This window comes from Bombina bombina, chromosome 7 (genome assembly GCF_027579735.1).
Source record: "Bombina bombina isolate aBomBom1 chromosome 7, aBomBom1.pri, whole genome shotgun sequence".
Classification (NCBI taxonomy): Eukaryota; Metazoa; Chordata; class Amphibia; order Anura; family Bombinatoridae; genus Bombina; species Bombina bombina.
In genome coordinates this window covers 177,581,772-177,604,810 of record NC_069505.1, presented here as the reverse complement: position 1 = coordinate 177,604,810, position 23,039 = coordinate 177,581,772, and the positions used below count along the sequence as shown (strand labels likewise).

General features: G+C 39.6%; 1 protein-coding gene across 2 annotated transcripts in view; it reads left to right on the top strand.

The window, feature by feature from the left end:
- Window positions 1-19,760: 19,760 nt before the first annotated feature.
- The window catches only part of PTDSS2 (phosphatidylserine synthase 2), a gene marked incomplete in the record, with an annotated part of 329,198 nt that continues 325,919 nt past the window's right edge, over window positions 19,761-23,039 (top strand). Inside the window, 1 exon segment of one of the 2 annotated variants that reach the window (XM_053720439.1) lies at window positions 19,761-20,034. In XM_053720439.1, coding sequence (XP_053576414.1) covers window positions 19,841-20,034 — 194 coding nt within the window. 2 annotated transcript variants of the gene reach the window in all.

Below are 23,039 nucleotides of genomic sequence, written 5' to 3'. Positions count from 1 at the left end.
AGTTATATATATATATATATATATATATATTAGCACTGTGATACATATTAGGGCCTGTCAAATCTATCAATCTAATTAAGGCACTGTCCAACTATAGTATCGGCACATTTACAAATTTAGGTCATAAATACTAGGATCTTAACCCTGGATGGAGTTAATTTGATAGCCAACAATTGCAATATATTTATGCATGTACATAAGAAGTTGATTTCACCACCTAGCAGGAACAGCATTTATGAAACTACAATGTTCTAGCAGTTAATATGAGTGCACATATTTATAGTCCCCACAGATACAGCAGTTTGTAAATGAGATAGATTTCCGAATTTTCAACTAAAGCTTAGAAACGTAGTCCTCGTGGAATCAGTAGTCCAACAGTCTGTTTCAACTCCCCAAGACACTAAACTCTAAAACTAGTTGGGGTTTAGTAATAAGTAAAAAATAAAATAAAATATAAAAACAACAATAACAATAATAATAAGAATTGCACTGAAAACAAGCGTGGTTGTGTTAGTTTGAGTAGAACAGTCCCAGAAATTAACCCACACAGTGTCCATCAGCTTATGATGTGTCTAGTTATGGGCATAAATTCGTACCGGTCCCAGTGTGCGCAGCTTACCCAATGCCCAGCTTTACCAGAATCAGAGGATATGAAGCGGGAGAGTTGCAGAAATAGTGGTGGTTCCTTTGGGCAATTGCAGAACCCTCAGAGCGGTGGCCTTTGCTGAGGTGTGGTACTAGTGTCCCAGCTTCTCTCCATATCGCAAACCATGTGATGGGGATCCAGGAATCCTTCCTGTCAGCGATTGTGGTCTTAACTGTAATTCTTGCATGCTTAGTGGAGTTACTCCGATTTTGCCAGATGTGCCATTGAGCAGTTATAGTGTTCACGGCCCAGGCTTGTTCCTGCACTTGTGATATTGGTGTCGTAACTTCAACGCTCCACGCTACAGAGCGCTCAGTTAATAGATCCAGGGCTTGTTTGTCGGGTATACTTATAGGACCATCTCCTCCTCCCTCAGTCACAACCCGCTCGACCTGGATAGCTTGCTGGGGGGGCAGGTATGCCCCTGATCTTTGTCGGAACTCGGTCTTGGCGTGAGGGCACCACTAGATCTGAAAAGCGCTCACGTGTGGTATCCCCTCCTTTTGTTTCCCCAGTTTTCATTGTGGACATAGAGTGCTTGTTATCACTTCGCACTGAGACTGCCCGTAGATCCTCCCATGCAGTGGACCATGTATAGAGCATATTCGCAAAGTGCTCATCCAACAAGCGGGTCACGGCTGCAAGTGTCAGGGCAGTGTTAGGCGCCATCTTGTCTGCGTACTGAGTGAATGTGATAGAGCTGTGGTTTAAGTATGTCTTGTGTACCGCTCACCTGGTGTCATCCCATTAAAGAATCTTTGAAAGCAGTGTTAAACTCCTGCCTTATAACCCAGTTTCCTGGGGGAGGTATAATGCGGCAGCCCTGGTCACGCAGACGGTCGGCCTTGATAGAGGTAACGATCCCTTTGTGGCACAGCTGAAGAGCATAGGCGATCAGCAATCTAAACGTGGATTTGTACTTCCAGTTATCCCAGACTATTGCTGAGCATAAATGTTCTCTATTTTAAACAACTGTCATACAATTAAGGCTGTTAAAGACATTTAGAGTCAGGAGCTCCACAGAAATGCGTCCTGCCGCTTCAACTATAGGCTCCGCCCCCCCTTGCTATCTTTATTTTAAAGACAGGAATGTAAACGTTAGCAGCCAGCCCATTTTAGGGTCAGCACCATGGATAGCGTTTACTTATTGGAGGCTTATATTTACCCACCAATAAGCAAGCATAACCTAGGTTCTAAACCAAAAATGGGCCGGCTCCTACGCATCACATTCTTGCTTTTTAAATAAAGATAGTAAGAGAACAAAGAAAAAAATATAATAAGAGTAAATTAGAATGTTGCTTAAAATTGCATGCTCTACCTGAATCATGAAAGAAAAAAATTGGGTTTAGTGTCCCTTTAACGTAGCCCACAGCTTTTCACCATGTAGACAGATGGTGATCTCTGCCAGACAACCTTTTTTCCGTTAGTTCCGCCTCCTGTTTTAGAAGTACAGGATACAAAGCAAGGCTGACTCTTGTGCATTATACACGTTTTATATAAATATACCTCTAAAGACGACACTGTGTGTTTAAGCAGCTATCAGATTAATACCATGAACATTAGTGCAAATGTCTTCTACATTACAGACAACCCTTAAGGGACGGGATCGGCCATTAACATGAGAAGCGTCTAATGTCTGTGTCTTATCCACACTGATGGTCCCACCAGTGACGTGCAGTGACGTCAGAGGCTGGTGAGGCAGTGGCTAGGATACGCCTTCATTCTTTAGATATCCTTTGTTGAAGAAATAGCAATGCACATGGGTGAGCCAATCACAAGAGGTATCTATGTGCAGCCACCAATCAGCAGCTACTGAGCATATTTAGATATGATTTTCAACAAAGGATATCAAAAGAATGAAGAAAATTAGATATTATATGTAAATTGGAAAGTTATTTAAATTTGCATATGGGTTTCATGTCCCTTTAAATGGTGTCTTGGAAAACTGGTCAACTTAGTAAACATCTGATTTTAGTATAAAAGGATTGTAACAGAAACTCTTGCCAGATAACACAATGCTTGCTCTGATTATGAGATCTAGTAATCCATGCTCATTAAAATATGTTTAAAACATACTTTTTACTTTAATGCTACAAATTATGCTTATAGATTCTTTCATTATTCAGTAAATATAAAAATGTCTTGATCCAGTGGCGGCTGGTGAAATTAAAAGATGGTGGGGCGCTTGACCCCACCCCTTTAAATAAAGCCACACCATCAGATGGCACTACCAATTCATTAATTAAATAAATAAAAGGTAGAAACACAGAAAAGCACTCGGGGGGAGAGAGACACAGAGGGTTAGAGAGAAAGAGAGAGAGAGACACAATCACACACAGAGGGTTAGAGAGAGAAAGAGAGAGAGAGACACAATCACACACAGAGGGTTAGAGAGAGAGAGAGAGAGAGAGAGAGAGACACAATCACACACAGAGGGTTAGAGAGAGAGACACAATCACACACAGAGGGTTAGAGAGAGAGAGAGAGAGAGAGACACAATCACACACAGAGGGTTAGAGAGACACATAAGGGATGAGAGTCAGAGGGCGAGGAAGAGAGACAGAGAGAGAAAGAGACCATGGGGGAGAACAACACATAAGGAGAGAGATGGATAGAGAGAGAGAGAGAGAGACACACACACACACACAAGGGGGGGGAGAGGGACCACTGCATTTTAAAGTAATAAAACAGCAGAGCTACAGAGAGTTCAGAAAATGAGTCTATAATTTAGTGTGAAGTACAGAGGCAAGCTGCTAAGTTAGTGGATGTAAAGTTTGAGTAAACAAAATACAAAAATGACCCTGCTGTAAAAGAGTAAAAAAACACTAAACCACATTCATTAAATTATCATTTTCACTAACAGAATCCCTTTCAGTAAAATCTTACTTTAATAAGATGTGGCTGAAACACTGCAGTGCTCTCTCTGCCTCTCTTCCTGCTCTGTATAAGGATTCAGCAAGTGACAGTGGAACATTCCACTGCACTTAGAGGGGAAGAACAGAACTCTCTTTTTCACTTTAGCAAAGCTAGCAGCTTTACAGGACAGCAACAAAATATATGAAAGTGGTTTTTTTTCATTTTTGTTTTGTTTTAAATGATTTAACATCCAGCCCCAACCCTAAGTTCCACTTACTAATGCCTCTCACTTGATTGGTTCAGCCCAAATAGGACTGCCTCAAATAAGCAGTTAATGGGCCATGCAATGATCTTAACCACTTGCATCCAGTAGGTGGCGCAGCATGTTGTGTAATGGTGGGCAGACCTGCTTGTGCCTCTCCATTACACAACATATAGCTGTGAGAGAGAAAAAATGCTGGGGGGAAAAAAATTGCAATTTTTTTTTTTTTTAAAGCCAATAAAAAAAATTATATTTTTGCCCATATGAGAGGTGAAGCACTGCCTCACCTGCCTCTAGTGACTGCACATCACTGGGTCCCACTAATAACCACGTGAGATGCTGAGACATATGGATATGCTTAGGTCATATGAACTGTGATATTGGGGGATCTCTTAGGCCTTGGAAATCTTTGGATTTGACTTACGACAGTAATTTATCATGTCAGCTATATAATCTAATACTGTGGTACTAACTTTTTAAAGAATAACTAAGTATGTTGTAACAATTGCTCAAGCGGTATTTGAGTTAACTGCTATGCACTTTAGCTTCTAATAGAATATAAAGTTATTTGCAGTGCACGTTGGATTCCTATTATCTTTTTTAAAGGGGCATCTACTGTCTTTTGTTTGCTGTTTTTGTTTTTTGTTAAAATGAGGCTGTCTTGTAGACAGGCAGCTTTATCCACCAACAGATCTGCATGTGTTTGTGTTAGACAATTAACTTACATATTGAATACTTAGGTATACAGTGCCTTTTAGTTTTAATATAATTTTTTAATTAAATAATAATCAAAACCAGTGTTCCCTTTAAGGCCAGTTTTGTGAGGGGCTCAGCTGTAAAACAGTTAATTAATTAGAGCAATTAACAAACACTACACAATGCAGACAGCAAGGTGTGGTTTCACTGCCTTTGCCACTCACAAAACTGGCCTTAGAGGGAACACGTATATCAGTATATTAGTTTGTATAGAAGGATTTTTTAATTACACTTGTATTAGCAAAATGCTTATATTAGAATATATTACTGTCCACAGAGCATATGTACATACGTCCTTTATAACCCCGTTCAAACAACCTGCCTACAAATAGGCATTTTCAATGTTTAGTATTGTTAACATTTAATTGCTGCTCTCTCAGATGCACAATAAATGTTGTAATATATCTGTCCCTTTAACAGAACTGCTGTACACTAAATGACAGCTGCCATCACGTATATGTGGGGCATAGTTATAGCAGACGTGAGGGGAACTTAAAAAGGGGAAGGGTAATAAAGGACCCTCCTGGTGTTTCCTTGAAAGGAATAGCAAATACTTATAATTACATGATTTGCCTGCAGTCTTGCAATATATCAGCATACTAGATGAGTGGGAAAATGCTTTGAATGCATTAACACCTTGTTTGCTGCAGTAGGTTTTCAGTAGTCAAACTGACCCCATCACCTTATCTAGAGGAGCCAATTCAGTACACATAGCTAGCCACTGGGAATTTGTCAGCAAAATGTGTTTTATTAAATCTGCAGCTAAGTCCAAATATGGGTAGATATGTAGCAGGGTTAGTCTGTAAGGTGCCGTTCTTATAATCAGAAAACTCAACATTTTCAGATTTAAAGGGACATGAAACCTAATTTATTTCTTCCATGATTTAGACAGAGTATACAATTTAAAAAAAAAAGTTTCCATTTCGTTTATATTATCAAATTTGCTTCATTACGATGATATTCTGTGTTGAAGAGATATCTAGATAGGCACCTGGAGCACTCCATGGCAGGAAATAGTGCTGCCATCTAGTGCTCTTGCAAACAGATAACATTCTTGCAAAACTGCTGCCATATAGTGTGCCATAAACGGGCTGACTCCTAAGCTTACGTCCCTGCTATTCAACAAAAGATACAAAGTGAACAATTTGTTTGACAATTTAAGTAAATTAGAAAGTTGTTTAAAATTGCTTGCTTTATCTGAATCATAAAAAAAGTGGGTTTTATATTATCCCTTTAAAGGGACATGAAAGTGCAAAATGAAAATGCTCTAATGTGTTAGAGAATTTTATTACCGCAATATTGCTGCAAAAGTATTAAACACATAGGGGTCTATTCCAATCCTTTAGAAAATCTGATTTGTCTACAAAAATAAATCCTCATAGACTTTAATAACAATTTTTTAAAAAATGTATGATCGACCACATAGTTAAAGGGACAGTAAACATAAAAAATAATATATTATTCTGCACTATGTACAGAACTATGTAACATTATCCTAGCGACACCTTAAAAAACAAACGCCTAGATTTAGAGTTCTGCGTTAGCTGTCAAAACCAGCGTTAAGGGCTCCTAAGGCTGCTTTTACCGCCCGCTGGTATTTAGAGTCAGTCAGGAAAGGGTCTAACGCTCAATTTCCAGCCGCGACTTTTCCATACGGCAGATCCCCTTATGCCAATTGCATATCCTATCTTTTTAATGGGATCTTCCTAACGCTGGTATTTAGAGTCTTGGCTGAAGTGAGCGTTAGAACTCTACCGACAAGACTCCAGCCGCAGAAAAAAGTCAGGAGTTAAGAGCTTTATGGGCTAACGCCGGTTTATAGAGCTCTTAACTACTGTGCTCTAAAGTACACTAACACCCATAAATTACCTATGTACCCCTAAACCGAGGTCCCCCCACATCGCCGCCACTCTAATAATTTTTTTAACTACTAATCTGCCGACCGGACACCGGCGCCACCTACATTATCCCGATAAACCCTTAATCTGCCCCCCCACAATGTAGCCACTACCTACCTAACTTATTAACCCCTAATCTGCCGACCTGACCTCGCCGCTGCTCTAATAAATGTATTAACCCCTAAAGCTAAGTCTAACCCTAACCCTAACACCCCCCTAAATTAAATATAATTTTAATCTAACTAAATAAATTATTTCTTATTAAATAAATTAATCCTATTTAAAGCTAAATACTTACCTTTAAAATAAACCCTAATATAGCTACAATATAACGAATAATTATATTGTAGCTATTTTAGGATTTATATTTATTTTACAGGCAACTTTGCATTTATTTTAACTAGGTACAATAGCTATTAAATAGTTATTTACTATTTAATAGCTACCTAGTTAAAATAATTACAAAATTACCTGTAAAATAAATCCTAACCTAAGTTACAATTAAACCTAACACTACACTAGCAATACATTAATTAAATAAATTAACTACAATTACCTACAATTAAATCAACTAAACTAAATTACAAAAAAGAAACACTAAATTACAAAAAAAAAAGATTACAAGAATTTTAAACTAATTACACCTAATCTAAGCCCCTAAAAAAATAACAAAGCCCCCCAAAATAAAAAAAATGCCCTACCCTATTCTAAAATAAAAAGTTAACAGCTCTATTACCTTACCAGCCCTTAAAAGGGCTTTTTGCGGGGCATGCCCCAAAGAAATCGGCTCTTTTGCCTGTAAAAAAACATACAATACCCCCCCCAACATTAAAACCCACCACCCACATACCCCTACTCTAACCCAAACCCCCCTTAAAAAACCTAACACTAAGCCCCTGAAGATCTTCCTACCTTGTCTTCACCCAGCTGGGTATCACCGATCCGTCCAGAAGAGGGTCCGAAGTCTTCATCCTATCCGGCCAGAAGAGGTCCTCCAGAGGGTCCGAAGTCTTCATCCTATCCGGCCAGAAGAGGTCCTCCAGAGGGTCGGAAGTCTTCATCCAGGCGGCATCTTCTATCTTCTTCCATCCGGAGCGGAGCGGGTCCATCTTGAAGCAGCCGACGCGGAGCCATCCTTCCTCACTGACGGACGAATGAAGGTTCCTTTAAATGACGTCATCCAAGATGGCGTCCCTCGAATTCCGATTGGCTGATAGGATTCTATCAGCTAATTGGAATTAAGGTAGGAAAAATCTGATTGGTTGATTGAATCAGCCAATCAGATTCAAGTTCAATCGGATTGGCTGATCCAATCAGCCAATCAGATTGAGCTCCCATTCTATTGGCTGATTGGAACAGCCAATAGAATGCGAGCTCAATCTGATTGGCTGATCCAATCAGCCAATCGGATTGAGCTTGAATCTGATTGGCTGATTCAATCAGCCAATCAGATCTTTCCTACCTTAATTCCGATTGGCTGATAGAATCTTATCAGCCAATCGGAATGCAAGGGACGCCATCTTGGATGACGTCATTTAAAGGAACCTTCATTCGTCGTTAATCCATCGGTGAGGAAGGATGGCTCTGTATCGGCTGCTTCAAGATGGACCCGCTTCGGATGGAAGAAGATAGAAGATGCCGCCTGGATGAAGACTTCCGACCCTCTGGAGGACCTCTTCTGGCCAGATAGGATGAAGACTTCGGACCCTCTGGAGGACCTCTTCTGGCCGGATAGGATGAAGACTTCGGACCCTCTTCTGGACGGATCGGTGATACCCGGCTGGGTGAATACAAGGTAGGGAGATCTTCAGGGGCTTAGTGTTAGGTTTTTTTAAGGGGGGTTTGGGTTAGATTAGGGGTATGTGGGTGGTGGGTTGTAATGTTGGGGGGGTATTGTATTTTTTTTTTCAGGCAAAAGAGCTGATTTTTTTGGGGCATGCCCCGCAAAAGGCCCTTTTAAGGGCTGGTAAGGTAATAGAGCTGTTAACTTTTTATTTTAAAATAGGGTAGGGCATTTTTTTATTTTGGGGGGCTTTGTTATTTTTTTAGGGGGCTAAAAGTAGGTGTAATTAGTTTAAAATTCTTGTAATCTTTTTTTTTTTTTTTGTAATTTAGTGTTTGTTTGTTTTTTGTAATTTAGTTTAGTTGATTTAATTGTAGGTAATTGTAGTTAATTTATTTAATTTATTTATTGCTTGTGTAGTGTTAGGTTTAATTGTAACTTAGGTTAGGATTTATTTTACAGGTAATTTTGTAATTATTTTAACTAGGTAGCTATTAAATAGTAGATAACTATTTAATAGCTATTGTACCTAGTTAAAATAAATACAAAGTTGCCTGTAAAATAAACATAAATCCTAAAATAGCTACAATATAATTATTATTTATATTGTAGCTATATTAGGGTTTATTTTACAGGTAAGTATTTAGCTTTAAATAGGATTAATTTATTTAATAAGAAATAATTTATTTAGTTAGATTAAAATTAAATTTAATTTAGGGGGTGTTAGGGTTAGGGTTAGACTTAGCTTTAGGGGTTAATACATTTATTAGAGTAGCGGCGAGGTCCGGTCAGCAGATTAGGGGTTAATACTTGAAGTTAGGTGTTGGCGATGTTAGGGAGGGCAGATTAGGGGTTAATACTATTTATTATAGGGTTTGCGAGGTGGGAGTGAGGCGGTTTAGGGGTTAATACATTTATTATAATGGCAGCGAGGTCTGGTCGGCAGATTAGGGGTTAATAAGTGTAGGTAAGGTATTGGTGAACAGATTAGGGGTTAATAAATATAATATAGGGGTCGGCGGTGTTAGGGGCAGCAGATTAGTGGTACATAGGTATAATGTAGGTGGCGGCGGTGTACGGAGCAGCAGATTAGGGGTTAATAATAATATGCAGGGGTCAGCGATAGCGGGGCCGGCAGATTAGGGGTTAATAAGTGTAAGGTTAGGGGTGTTTAGACTCGGGGTTCATGTTAGGGTGTTAGGTGCAGACTTAGGAAGTGTTTCCCCATAGGAAACAATGGTGCTGCGTTAGGATCTGAACGCTGCTTTTTTGCAGGTGTTAGGTTATTTTGCAGCTCAAACTCATTCCATTGTTTCCTAAGGGGGAATCGTGCACGAGCACGTTTTTCAAGCTGGCCGCTACAGTAAGCAACGCTGGTATTTAGAGTTGAAGTGGCGGTAAATTATGCTCTACGCTCCCTTTTTGGAGCCTAACGCAGCCCTTCAGAGAACTCTAAATACCAGCGTTATTTAAAAGATGCGGGGGAAAAAATCATGCGTAGCTAACGCACCCCTTTGGCCGCAAAACTCTAAATCTAGCTGAAAGAGATTGAGAGATTTACCCCCCCCAAAGGTAAACTTACCTTCCTTTCCTCACCAGCCTCTTATGATTTTTCTATTTTCTCAAAAGTTCATCACGGCTGCTCTGTCTAATCACAGTGAGCCCGATTATGCCATTGAATTGAATGTAGTGCGCTCCCGTGCTGGGTAAAGCCAGGAGCGTGCTACATTAAGTTTTATGCCGCGATCCGGTGTGCTGTTATTACACAGCACACCTGTGAGGTACTTTTGAGAAAAAAAATCATAAAGGGCTGGTGAGGAACGGAAGGTAAGTTTACCTTTGAAAGGGTAAATCTCTTAATCTCTTTGTTTTTTAAGATGCTGAAAGGATAATGTTATGTAACATGATTTTAAAGTTTACTGTCCCTTTAAAATGAGTTCCAGAGCAGTAATACACAAATGTGAGCTACCTGAGCACATCTGGTAAGCAAATAACAAGAGGCATATGTGCATAGCAGTCAATAACCAGCTAGCTCCCAGTAGTGCACTGCATTATTGCTCCTGAGCCTATGTATGCTTTTCAAGGAAGGATAACAAGAAAACCATTTGTTTTGTTCAGATACCTAGGTAGGCTCAGGAGCTGTTGATTGGTGGCTACACATACAGGGAGTGCAGAATTATTAGGCAAGTTGTATTTTTGAGGATTAATTTTATTATTGAACAACAACCATGTTCTCAATGAACCCAAAAAACTCATTAATAGCAAAGCTGAATAGTTTTGGAAGTAGTTTTTAGTTTTTTTTTAGATATAGCTATTTTAGGGGGATATCTGTGTGTGCAGGTGACTATTACTGTGCATAATTATTAGGCAACTTAACAAAAAACAAATATATACCCATTTCAATTATTTATTTTTACCAGTGAAACCAATATAACATCTCAACATTCACAAATATACATTTCTGACATTCAAAAACAAAACAAAAACAAATCAGTGACCAATATAGCCACCTTTCTTTGCAAGGACACTCAAAAGCCTGCCATCCATGGATTCTGTCAGTCTTTTGATCTGTTCACCATCAACATTGCGTGCAGCAGCAACCACAGCCTCCCAGACACAGTTCAGAGAGGTGTACTGTTTTCCCTCCTTGTAAATCTCACATTTGATGATGGACCACAGGTTCTCAATGGGGTTCAGATCAGGTGAACAAGGAGGCCATGTCATTAGATTTTCTTCTTTTATACCCTTTCTTGCCAGCCACGCTGTGGAGTACTTGGACGCGTGTGATGGAGCATTGTCCTGCATGAAAATCATGTTTTTCTTGAAGGATGCAGACTTCTTCCTGTACCACTGCTTGAAGAAGGTGTCTTCCAGAAACTGGCAGTAGGACTGGGAGTTGAGCTTGACTCCATCCTCAACCCGAAAAGGCCCCACAAGCTCATCTTTGATGATACCAGCCCAAACCACTACTCCACCTCCACCTTGCTGGTGTCTGAGTCGGACTGGAGCTCTCTGCCCTTTACCAATCCAGCCAGGGGCCATCCATCTGGCCCATCAAGACTCACTCTCATTTCATCAGTCCATAAAACCTTAGAAAAATCAGTCTTGAGATATTTCTTGGCCCAGTCTTGACGTTTCAGCTTGTGTGTCTTGTTCAGTGGTGGTCGTCTTTCAGCCTTTCTTACCTTGGCCATGTCTCTGAGTATTGCACACCTTGTGCTTTTGGGCACTCCAGTGATGTTGCAGCTCTGAAATATGGCCAAACTGGTGGCAAGTGGCATCTTGGCAGCTGCACGCTTGACTTTTCTCAGTTCATGGGCAGTTATTTTGCGCCTTGGTTTTTCCACACTCTTCTTGCGACCCTGTTGACTATTTTGAATGAAATGCTTGATTGTTCGATGATCACGCTTCAGAAGCTTTGCAATTTTAAGAGTGCTGCATCCCTCTGCAAGATATCTCACTATTTTTTACTTTTCTGAGCCTGTCAAGTCCTTCTTTTGACCCATTTTGCCAAAGGAAAGGAAGTTGCCTAATAATTATGCACACCTGATATAGGGTGTTGATGTCATTAGACCACACCCCTTCTCATTACAGAGATGCACATCACCTAATATGCTTAATTGGTAGTAGGCTTTCAAGCCTATACAGCTTGGAATAAGGCAACATGCATAAAGAGGATGATGTGGTCAAAATACTAATTTGCCTAATAATTCTGCACTCCCTGTATATGCCTCATGCTAATGGTTTACCCAATTTAGGGCTTGCTTCCATTGAGCCGCAATTAGGTTTGCGTGAGCTTGCAAACCGATAAATATGCTGCAAGCACATATCTACAGAATGCAAGCTAGACCTAAGCTAAGGGCAGCAATACATATTACTTTTTTTATTTTTAAAAATAGTATTTGCTTATAGTTAAAAAAAATTGTACTATAAATATCTAATATATAATCTTTGGGGTTTTTTTCTCTTTAGAGGTGATCATAAGTAAGGAGAGCAGACGTTAAACGTAAATTTCATAGTGTAAGATCGGGTATCCATAGCAACTAATTGATTTTCAAGAAATCTGACATCGGATGGAAGTGTTAACACACTGTTAACTTAAACCTACACAAAAAAACATAATTTATGTAAGAACTTACATGATAAATTCATTTCTTTCATATTGGCAAGGGTCCATGAGCTAGTGACGTATGGGATAAACAATCCTACCAGGAGGGGAATTCAGTTTAAGGAATAGCCAAGTAGTGGGGTGATAAAGAAAGGAGTAAAAAGCATCAACAAAGGAATCTGGAAATAATTGTGCTTTATACAAAAAAATCATAACCACCATAAAAAAGGGTGGGCCTCATGGACTCTTGCCAATATGAAAGAAATTAATTTATCAGGTAAGTTCTTACATAAATTATGTTTTCTTTCATGTAATTGGCAAGAGTCCATGAGCTAGTGATGTATGGGATATCAAATTCCCAAGATGTGGAACTCCATGCAAGAGTCACTAGAGAGGGAGGGATAAAAATAAACAACAGCCATATGCTGAAAAATTAATCCACAACCCAAAATATAAGTTATTCTCATGAAGAAAAGAAAAACTTAAAACATCAGCAGAAGAATCAAACTGAAAAAGCTGCCTGAAGAAATTTTCTACCAAAAACTGCTTCTGAAGAAGCAAATACATCAAAACGGTAGAATTTAGTAAATGTATGCAAAAGAGGACCAAGTCACTGCTTTGCAAATCTGATCAACTGAAGCTTCATTCTTAAAAGCCCAAGTGGAGACTGATCTATTAGAATGAGTAGGCTGACCATATTGCCGCTTTAAAAAGGGACACATATGAAAAATACATATGTCAGGGCTGTTTAAAGAAATGGTTTTTTATAAGAACCCTCACATATATATTTTTCATATGTGTTCCTTCTTAAAGTGGCAAAATGGTCAGCCTAAGAATGAGCTGTAATTCTCTGAGGCGGGGCCGGACACCACTCTAAATAAGCTTGAAGAATCAAAAACTTTAACCAAGAAGCCAAGAAAATAGCAGAAGCCTTCTGACCTTTCCTAGAACCAGAGAATATAACAAATAGACTAGAAGTCTTTCTGAAATCTTTAGTAGCTTCAACATAATATTTCAAAGCTCTCACTACATCCAAAGAATGTAAGGATTTTTCCAAAGAATTCTTAGGATTAGGACACAAGGAAGGGCCAACAATTTCTCTACTAATGTTATAATTCACAACCTTAGGTAAGAACTTAAATGAAGTCTGCAAAACCGCCTTATTCTGATGAAAAATCAGAAAAGGAGATTCACAAGAAAGAGCAGAAAGCTCAGAAACTCTTCTAGCAGAAGAGATGGCCAAAAGGAACAACACTTTCCAAGAAAGTAGTTTAATGTCCAAAGAGTGCATAGGCTCAAATGGAGGAGCCTGTAACGCCCTCAAAACCAAATTAAGACTCCAAGGAGGAGAAATTGATTTAATGACAGGCTTAATATGAACTAAAGCCTGTACAAAACAGTGAATATCAGGAAGAGTAGCAATCTTTCTGTGAAATAAAACAGAAAGAGCAGAGATGTGTCCCTTCAAAGTACTTGCAGACAAACCTTTATCCAAACCATCCTGAAGAAACTGTAAAATTCTAGGAATTCTAAAAGAATGCCAAAAGAATTTATGAGAACACCATGAAATGTAAGTCCTCCAAACTCGATAATAAATCTTACTAGAGACAGATTTACCAGCTTGTAACATAGAAACATCTATGACTTAGCACTAAGCGTTCAATTTCCATACCTTTAAATTTAATGATTTGAGATCCTGATGGAAAAATGGACCTTGAGACAGTAGGTCCGGCCTTAACGGAAGTGGCCAAGGTTGGCAACTGGACATCCAAACAAGATCCGCATACCAAAACCTGTGGGGCCATTCTGGAGCCACCAGCAACACAAATGATTGTTCCATGATGATTTTGGAGATCACTCTTGGAAGAAGAACTAGAGGCGGGAAGATATAAGCAGGTTGATAACACCAAGGAAGTGTCAGCACATCCACTGCTTCCGCCTGAGAATCCCTGGACCTGGACAGGTATCTGGGAAGTTTCTTGTTTAGATGAGAAGCCATCAGATCTATTTCTGGAAGACCCCACATCTGAATAATCTGAGAAAATACATCCGGATGGAGAGACCACTCCCCCGGATGTAAAGTCTGACGGCTGAGATAATCCGCCTCCCAATTGTCTACACCTAGGATATGAACCACAGAAATTAGACAGGAGCTGGATTCCACCCAAACAAGTATCCGAGATACTTCTTTCATAGCTTGGGGACTGTGAGTCCCACCCTGATGATTCACATATGCCACCGTTGTAATATTGTCTGTCTGAAAACAAATGAACGGTTCTCTCATCAATAGAGGCCAAAACTGAAGAGCTCTGAGAATTGCACGGAGTTCTAATATATTGATTGGTAATCTCGCCTCTTGAGATTTCCAAACCCCTTGTGCTGCCAGAGATCCCCAGACAGCTCCCCAACCTGAAAGACTCGCATCTGTTGTGATCACAGTCCAGGTTGGCCGAACAAAAGAGGCCCCTTGAACTAAACGCTGGTGATTTAACCACCACTTCAGAGAGTGTTTAACATTGGGATTTAAGGATATTAATTGTGATATCTTTGTATAATCCCTGCACCATTGATTCAGCATACAAAGCTGAAGAGGTCTCATGTGAAAACCAGCAAAAGGAATCGCGTCCGATGCTGCAGTCATGAGGCCTAAAACTTCCATGCACATAGCCACTGAAGGGAATGACTGAGACTGAAGGTGCTGACATGCTGCAACCAATTTCAAACGTCTCTTGTCTTTTAGAGACAGAGTCATGGACGCTGAATCTATCTGGAAACCTAAAAAGGCTACCCTTGTCTGAGGAATCAAGAAACTTTTTGGTAAATTGATCCTCCAAACATGTTTTCGAAAAAACAATACTAGTTGATTTGTGTGAGATTCTGCAGAACGTAAAGACTGAGCTAGTACCAAGATATCGTCCAAATAAGGAAACACCGCAATACCCTGTTCTCTGATTACAGAGAGTAGGGCACCCAGGACCTTTGAAAAGATTCTTGGAGCTGTTGCTAGGCCAAATGGAAGAGCAACAAATTGGTAATGCTTGTCTAGAAAAGAGAATCTCAGGAACTGATAATGTTCTTGATGAATCGAAATATGAAGGTAAGCATCCTGCAAGTCTATTGTAGACATATAATGTCCTTGCTGAACAAAAGGCAGAATAGTCCTTATAGTCACCATCTTGAAAGTTGGTACTCTTACATAACGATTCAAAATGTTCAGATCCGGAACTGGTCTGAATAAATTTTCTTTCTTTGGGACAATGAATAGATTTGAATAAAACCCCAGACCTTGTTCCTGAAAAGGAACCGGCATGATTACCCCTGAAACCTCCAAGTCTGAAACACACTTCAGGAAAGCCTGAGCTTGTACTGGATTTACTGGGATGCGCGAGAGAAAAAATCTTCTCACAGGAGGTCTTACTCTGAATCCTATTCGGTACCCCTGAGCTGAGAGACAATACTCTGAATCCATTGATTTTGGACAGAATTTGCCCAAACGTCCTTGAAAAACCTTAATCTGCCCCCTACCAGCTGAGCTGGAATGAGGATTTTCATGCAGATTTAGGGGCAGACTTTGGTTTCTTAAAAGGCTTGGATTTATTCCAATTTGAGGAAGGCTTCCAATTGGAAACAGTTTCCTTGGGGGAAGGATTAGGTTTTTGTTCCTTATTTTGACGATAGGAACAAAAACGATTAGAAGCCTTAGATTTACCCTTAGGTTTTTTATCCTGAGGCAAAAAAACTCCCTTCCCCACAGTAACAGTTGAAATAATAGAATCCAACTAAGAACCAAATAAATTATTACCTTCGAAAGAAAGAGATAGTAATCTAGACTTAGATGTCATATCAGCATTCCAAGATTTAAGCCACAAAGCTCTTCTAGCCAAAATAGCTAAAGACATGGATCTAACATCAATTTTGATAATATCAAAAATTGCATCACAAATAAAATGATTAGCATGTTGTAGTAAACGAACAATGCTATATAAGTCAGAATCAAATTCTTGTTGCGCTAAATTCTCCAACCAAAAAGTTGAAGCAGCTGCAACATCAGCCAAAGAAATTGCAGGCCTAAGAAGATGACCTGAATATAAATAGGTTTTCCTTATATAAGATTAAAGCTTCCTATCTAAAGGGTCTTTAAAGGAAGTACTATCTTCCATATGAATAGTGGTTCGTTTAGCAAGAGTAGAAATAGCCCCATCAACTTTGGGGATCTTTTCCCAAAACTCTATTGAAATTGCTGGTAAAGGATACAATTTTTTTAAACCTTGCAGAAGGATTAAAAGGAGTACCCGGCTTATTCCATTCCTTAGAAATCATATCAGAAATAGCATCAGGAATAGGAAAAACCTCTGGAGTAACCACAGGAGGTTTAAAAACAGAATTTAAACGTTTACTGGTTTTAATATCAAGAGGACTGGCTTCCTCAATATCCAAAGTAATTAACACTTCTTTTAACAAAGAACGCATATACTCTATTTTAAATAAATAAGTAGATTTGTCAGTGTCAATATCTGAGGAAGGATCTTCTGAATCAGATAGATCCTCATCAGAGGTGGATAATTCATTATGTTGTCGGTCATTTGAAATTTCATCAACTTTATGAGAAGTTTTAAAAGACCTCTTACGCTTATTAGAAGGCGAAAATGCAGACAAAGCCTTCAGAATAGAATCAGTAACAAATTCTTTAAAATTCATAGGTATATCATGTACATTAGAAGTTGAAGGAACTGCAACCGGCAATGTACTATTACTGATGGACACACTATCTGGATGTAAAAGTTTATCATGGCAACTAATACAAATGACATTAGGAGATATAATCGCCACAATTTTACAACAAATGCACTTAGCTTTGGTAGAATCGATGTCAGGCAGCAAATTTCCAACAGATACTTCTGAGGCAGGATCAGATTGAGACATCTTGCAGAATGTAAAAGAAAAAACAACATATAAAGCAAAATTATCAATTTCCTTATATGACAGTTTCAGGAATGGGAAAAAATGCAAATAGCATAGCCCTCTGACATAGAAAAAGGCAAAAGGCAAAAAGCAATGGGGAAAATAAATAATGAAAAAAGTTTGGCGCCAAGTATGATGCACAACGTAACTTAAATTTTTTTTGGCGCCAACCATGTCCGGAAATGACACACTCGCATCACTACCGATGCAACCCTGTGTGAAACCTCTGCGTCAATTACGACACCGGAAATGACGAACTTGTGTCAAAAGACGTGCCTTTCGCGTCAAAAAAATTCTTGTGCCAAGAATGATGCAATAAAGTGTAGCATTTGGCGCACCCGCGAACCTAAGTCAGCCCGCAATTTGAAACAAAGTAGTCAATTGAAAAAAAAAGACTAAACCCCAGGTATGAAACAAATATTTCTTAATATTAATTTTCCCCAAATATGAAACTGACAATCTGCAAAAGGAAAGACATGAACCTGACTCATGGCAAATATAAGTACAATACATATATTTAGAACTTTACATAAATGCATAAAGTGCCAAAACCATAGCTGCAGTGTCTTAAGTAATAAAAACATACTTACCCAAAGACACCCATCCACATATAGCAGATAGCCAAAACAGTACTGTAACAGTTATCAGTAGAGGTAATGGTATATGAGAGTATATCATCGATCTGAAAAGGGAGGTAGGAGATGAATCTCTACGGCCGATAACAGAGAACCTATGAAAAAGACCCCCGTTAGGAAAATCATTGCATTCAATAGGTGATACGCTCCACGTCCCTCTGACATTCGCTGTACTCTGAGAGGAATCGGGCTTCAAAATGCTGAGAAGCGCATTTCAACCTAGAAATCTTAGCACAAACTTACTTCACCACCTTCATAGGAGGCAAAGTTTGTAAAACTGAATTGTGGGTGTGGTGAGGGGTGTATTTATAGGCATTTTGAGGTTTGGAAAACTTTGCCCCTCCTGGTAGGATTGTATATCCCATACGTCACTAGCTCATGGACTCTTGCCAATTACATGAAAGAAATAGCGACTGCACGCAATTCACAAAATATTTAAATGGAACACTGCTATTATTATTAATATTCTTTATTTATAAAGCGCCAACAGATTCCGTGGCGTTGTTCATAGGTAACAAAGATAAAAGGACAGTACAATATGAGACACCAGACAAAATTTAACAAACAAATTCAGGGGGAATAGGGAGCCCTGTTCCCGTGGGAACTTACAATCTAAATGGGTAGGAGGGTGAGAAACAGGGGATGGGGACTGCAAAGGTGGGAATGATGTTAGTGTGAAGTTAGAGGAGGGCAACTATTAGGCAAGTGGAATTCATTAGTTACTGATTTGGTTATAGTCTTCCCTGAACAAGAAGGTATTTAGGAAGTGTTTAAAGGAGGAGAGGTTGGGGGAAAGTCTGACAGCTCGAGGAAGTGCTTTCCAGAGGATTGGTGCCGCACGAGAGAGTCCTGTAGTCTAGCATGAGAGGAGGTGATGGTAGAAGATGCAAGGAGTAGATCGTTGTTGATCTTAAGGGACAGGCTGGAGTATATTTGTTGATGAGTGAGGACAGGTATGGGGGGGGGGCTGTGGTGGTAAGGGCTTTGTAGGTAAGAGTGATAATTTTGAATTTAATTCCGCTGTGAATAGGGAGCCAGTGAAGGAACTCACAGAGGGGTGCGGCAGATACAGAGCGTCAGGAGAGGTGGATTAGCCTAGCAGAGGCATTTAGGATGGATTGAAGGGGGGAGAGGCGGGAGAGAGGAAGGCCAGTTAGTAGGTTGTTACAGTAGTCAAGCCGGGATATTACTAGGGAATGGATTAGCTGTTTAGTAGTTTCAGCACTCAGAAAAAAATGAAAATAAATTACTTTTAGCTGTCATTCACTTCGGTAGCTTAAGGCTCTATTTTTAATGACTCAATGGAAGCGAGCCCCAAGTCAGCTAGCTCCCAGTAGTGCACAACACTTCTTCAACAAAGGATACATACCAAGAGATTAAAGAATTTTAAATGAAAGAAGTAAATTGGAAAGTTGTTTAAATTGTATTTTTCTGAATCATGAAATAATAATGCAAAAAAATAAAATACTGTAAATTATTTTACAGAATACAAATAAGTAGAAACCCATGCTATCCTTTTAATATTCTTAATAACACAAAACTGTAATGTCATTGTTAAATTGTTTAGTCAAGTCTTGGGGAGACATTAACTGGAAATGCTATAGTACTGGCTAATGATTTTATTAGTTGAAATAAATGACAGACATAATTTTGTGGTGAAAATGGCTTTTTGCTGTTAAGAGTGCAGCTTGAAGCTTCAGCACCGCGGACAGCGCATGCGTGAGGCTCGCACTGCGTGATTTCCTATAGCCCCGCCCCTTAGCAACAGCTGAATTGGGCAGCTCCAGCCAATACACAGACCACGTGCTACGTCACTGTCACGTGTTCTGGTACCACGTGGTGTGCTGTACCCAAGCGGGCGGCCCCGCCTCTTTCTCAGTCAGTTGGTAAGGTTACCCCACGCCGGCTGCATATGCTGCGTTACTGACTGTGCCATGCTGCGCAATGAGCTCCGGCGGGGCGCCTCGGCTAGGAAGTCTTCACTGGACGAGCAGCTATGGGAGGAGGAGGGACCAGCAGAATTAGCGATTAGCCGGACTCTTGTCAACAAGCAGCCTCTGAGGGGGGAGAGCAGCCAGGTCACCACTGAGTCTGAGGTCTTTGATGATGGCACCAACACCTTTTTCTGGTGAGACGGCCTAATGTCCCTCCAGCTAGTGATCAGACAGCAGCATCCTGTGGGCAAACTTGCTAGAACTTCTCCATCCTCTTCCAGACAGGCAGTTCACGAATAAGCAGCCAAAGGGTTAACCATTGTTGTGCTGAAATCAGTACTCCTTATAGTTAAATATAGGGGTCACCAATAGAGGAGCATTATGGGGTCAAGAGCATCCTGTGGGTCACATGCAAGAACCTGGCTTCGCTTGGTTTAAACTTTTAGCTTCTACATTGGCAGTCCAGGTTTTAAACAGTTAAATTAATTCATTATGGTGTACTCGGTACTTTTTTATAGCTCACAGTCACAGGGAGTCACTTATATATGCTCCTTTATAGGTTTAGAAGCATCTTGTAGGTCAAACTTTGCAGATCTACTGTATGTAACCTGTTGGCTTCCAGAAAGGCAGTTAAAGGGACAGTCAAGTCAAAATGAAAGTTTCATGATTCAGATAGGGCATGCAATTTTAAACAATTTTCCAGTTTACTTTTGTCATCAAATTTGCTTTGTTCCCTTGGTGGTATTTTTGAAAAGGTAAACCTAGTTAAGGATGTGAGACACCGCAAGCGGAGTGGCGCGCAGCGTGTAGATGCGGATGTGCATGCTCAGTGTGTTCGACCTTTTCATCTCTGAGCACTCTGCTGTGTCGGGTCGTGTAGCTGAGTGCTCAGAGATAAAATATATGAACTTCAGAAGCGAAGCAGATGCTTCGCCTTGCGTCGCATCGCTTGCAGTGTGTCGCAGCCTTTAGGCTCAAACTGATTTCTAAACCGTAAAAAATTGGCTCAGAGCATTTTGAAAGTTTTTCACAGTTAGACAGTACTAATACATGGGTGGCATATAGATAACATTGTGCTTGCTGCCGTGGAGTTATTTAGGGGACGGCACTGAGTGTCTAATCTGCATGTCTTTAAAAACACTGAAATAAGGGGGCAGTCTGCAGAGGCTTAGATGTAAGTTAATCAGAGGTAAAACATATGTTAATATACAGTAACTGTTGGTTATTCAAAACTGGGGAATTATCTATCTTTTTAAACAATAACAAAAATCTGGTGTAGACTGTCCCTTTAAGATGTTAACAGAATACAAATAAGTTGAAATCCCTGCTATCCTTTTAATAATTATGGTTGACTTTTTATAGCTCATTAAAGGGAGTCTTATATAGGATCTTTATGGGGCCAGGAGCTTTGCTTGGTTTAACCTCTTGACTTCAACTTTGACTGTTAAAGGGTTTATCATTATGGTGGGATCAGTACTTTAATAGCTCATAAGGTTAGGAGCATCCTGTGGGTCACACATGCAAGCTTAGCTTGGTTTAACCTCATGGTTTCCACATACACTGTGTTAATTATTATGGTGTACTCATTATTATTTTTATAGCTCACAGGGAGTCACCTTTTATAGTCTTTTTATAGGGTTAGGAGCATCCTGTGGGTCACACTTTGCTGAACTTCTATACGTTAACCTGTTGGCTCCCAGAAAGGCAGTTAATATGTAAGCAGTTAAAGGGTTAATGATTACAGTTTAATTACTTTTATAGCTGGTTATAGGGAGTCGCCTATATAGGGTCAGGAGCTTCCTGTGGGTAGCACTTTGGAAGAACCACACTGCTTTAAAGGGGCTTTCTGGTCAAAATTTAAATGCACACAGATTAATTACAGCTTTGAATAGAAACATTTGCAATATACAGTACTGTGCAAAGGTCTTAGGCCACCATAAGAATTGTTGTTTTAGCAATGGTATAATGACCATATATAATTTCTCAGTCTCTTTATTAGAACACAACCAGAAAATACAGGATATTTGTATGCAGTATTAAAAACAGGTGAAAAAAAAAATCAGAAATGGCAGCTTCTATAGGCTAAAGTGGCACATATTTAGTGTGACGTCCCTTTACACTTCAGCAATAACAGGAACCTGATTCTTGTAAACCTGGATGGAACCTTAATTAATGTCATTGCGAACACCTGTATTTGGCCTACTATTTCATGTCAAAGTGACTGCTTTGAAAAGGTCTTACACCAGGTTTGTGCAAGACGTGCTTGAGCATTACATACACATGTGGTATGAATTTAATTCATTGTAAGCTTGCTAATAAGACCAACTTTCAATCATATCATTCCTTTCAAAATGCCCATGATCACAGAATTTGACAGACAAAAAAAAATCATTCTTTTGCATCAGCAAGACCACTCTCAAAGGGAAATCGGCAAACAAACTAGATACTTAAGATGTTGTTCAAGCTGTTACAAAGAAATCTGAAGAATCAGGAAAAGTCGAGAAAACTTTCAAAATCTGATGAGAAGTTTCTTCTTTGAGAGACCGGAAAAAGTCCAGCAAAGACCTAGCTCAGCATATGGCAGCTTTATCGGGATGCCAAGTTGACCCTTCTACAGTCCAAAGAAGCTTGATCAGGAATAGTCTTTGTGGAAGGGTAGCATCCAAGAAACCACTTTTTTGGAAGGGGAACAGGGTGAAAAGGCTAAAATATGCTAAAGCTCACAAAGATTGGAACGAAGATCAGTGGAAAAAGAGTATTATAGAGTGTCTAATCCATGTTTAAAATATTTTGGTCCAATCGTATGTGGGAAGATTTGGAGAGATGGAAGAATGAGTGGTTTGGGGCTGCATTTCTGCCAGTGGTGTTGGCGGTTATTGTCCGAATTGATGGGATCATGAATGCTGAAAAGTACAGACAGGTTTTAATTCATCATGCCATTCCTTCTGGAAAGCACCTGATTGGGAATGGTTTTATTTTTCAGAATAACTATTCCAAGGACACTACTAATGCAGTGAAATCCTATTGCAGAGAAAAACAGCTGATAAAACATTGACGGTCATGGACTGGGCTCCAGAGTCCAGACCTGAATATTATAGAGGTAGTATGGGATTACCCGGACAGAGAAAGAAATAAGACAACCAAAATCTAAAAAAATAACTCTGGGAAGTGCTGAAAGAAAAAAATCGATCCATCCTTA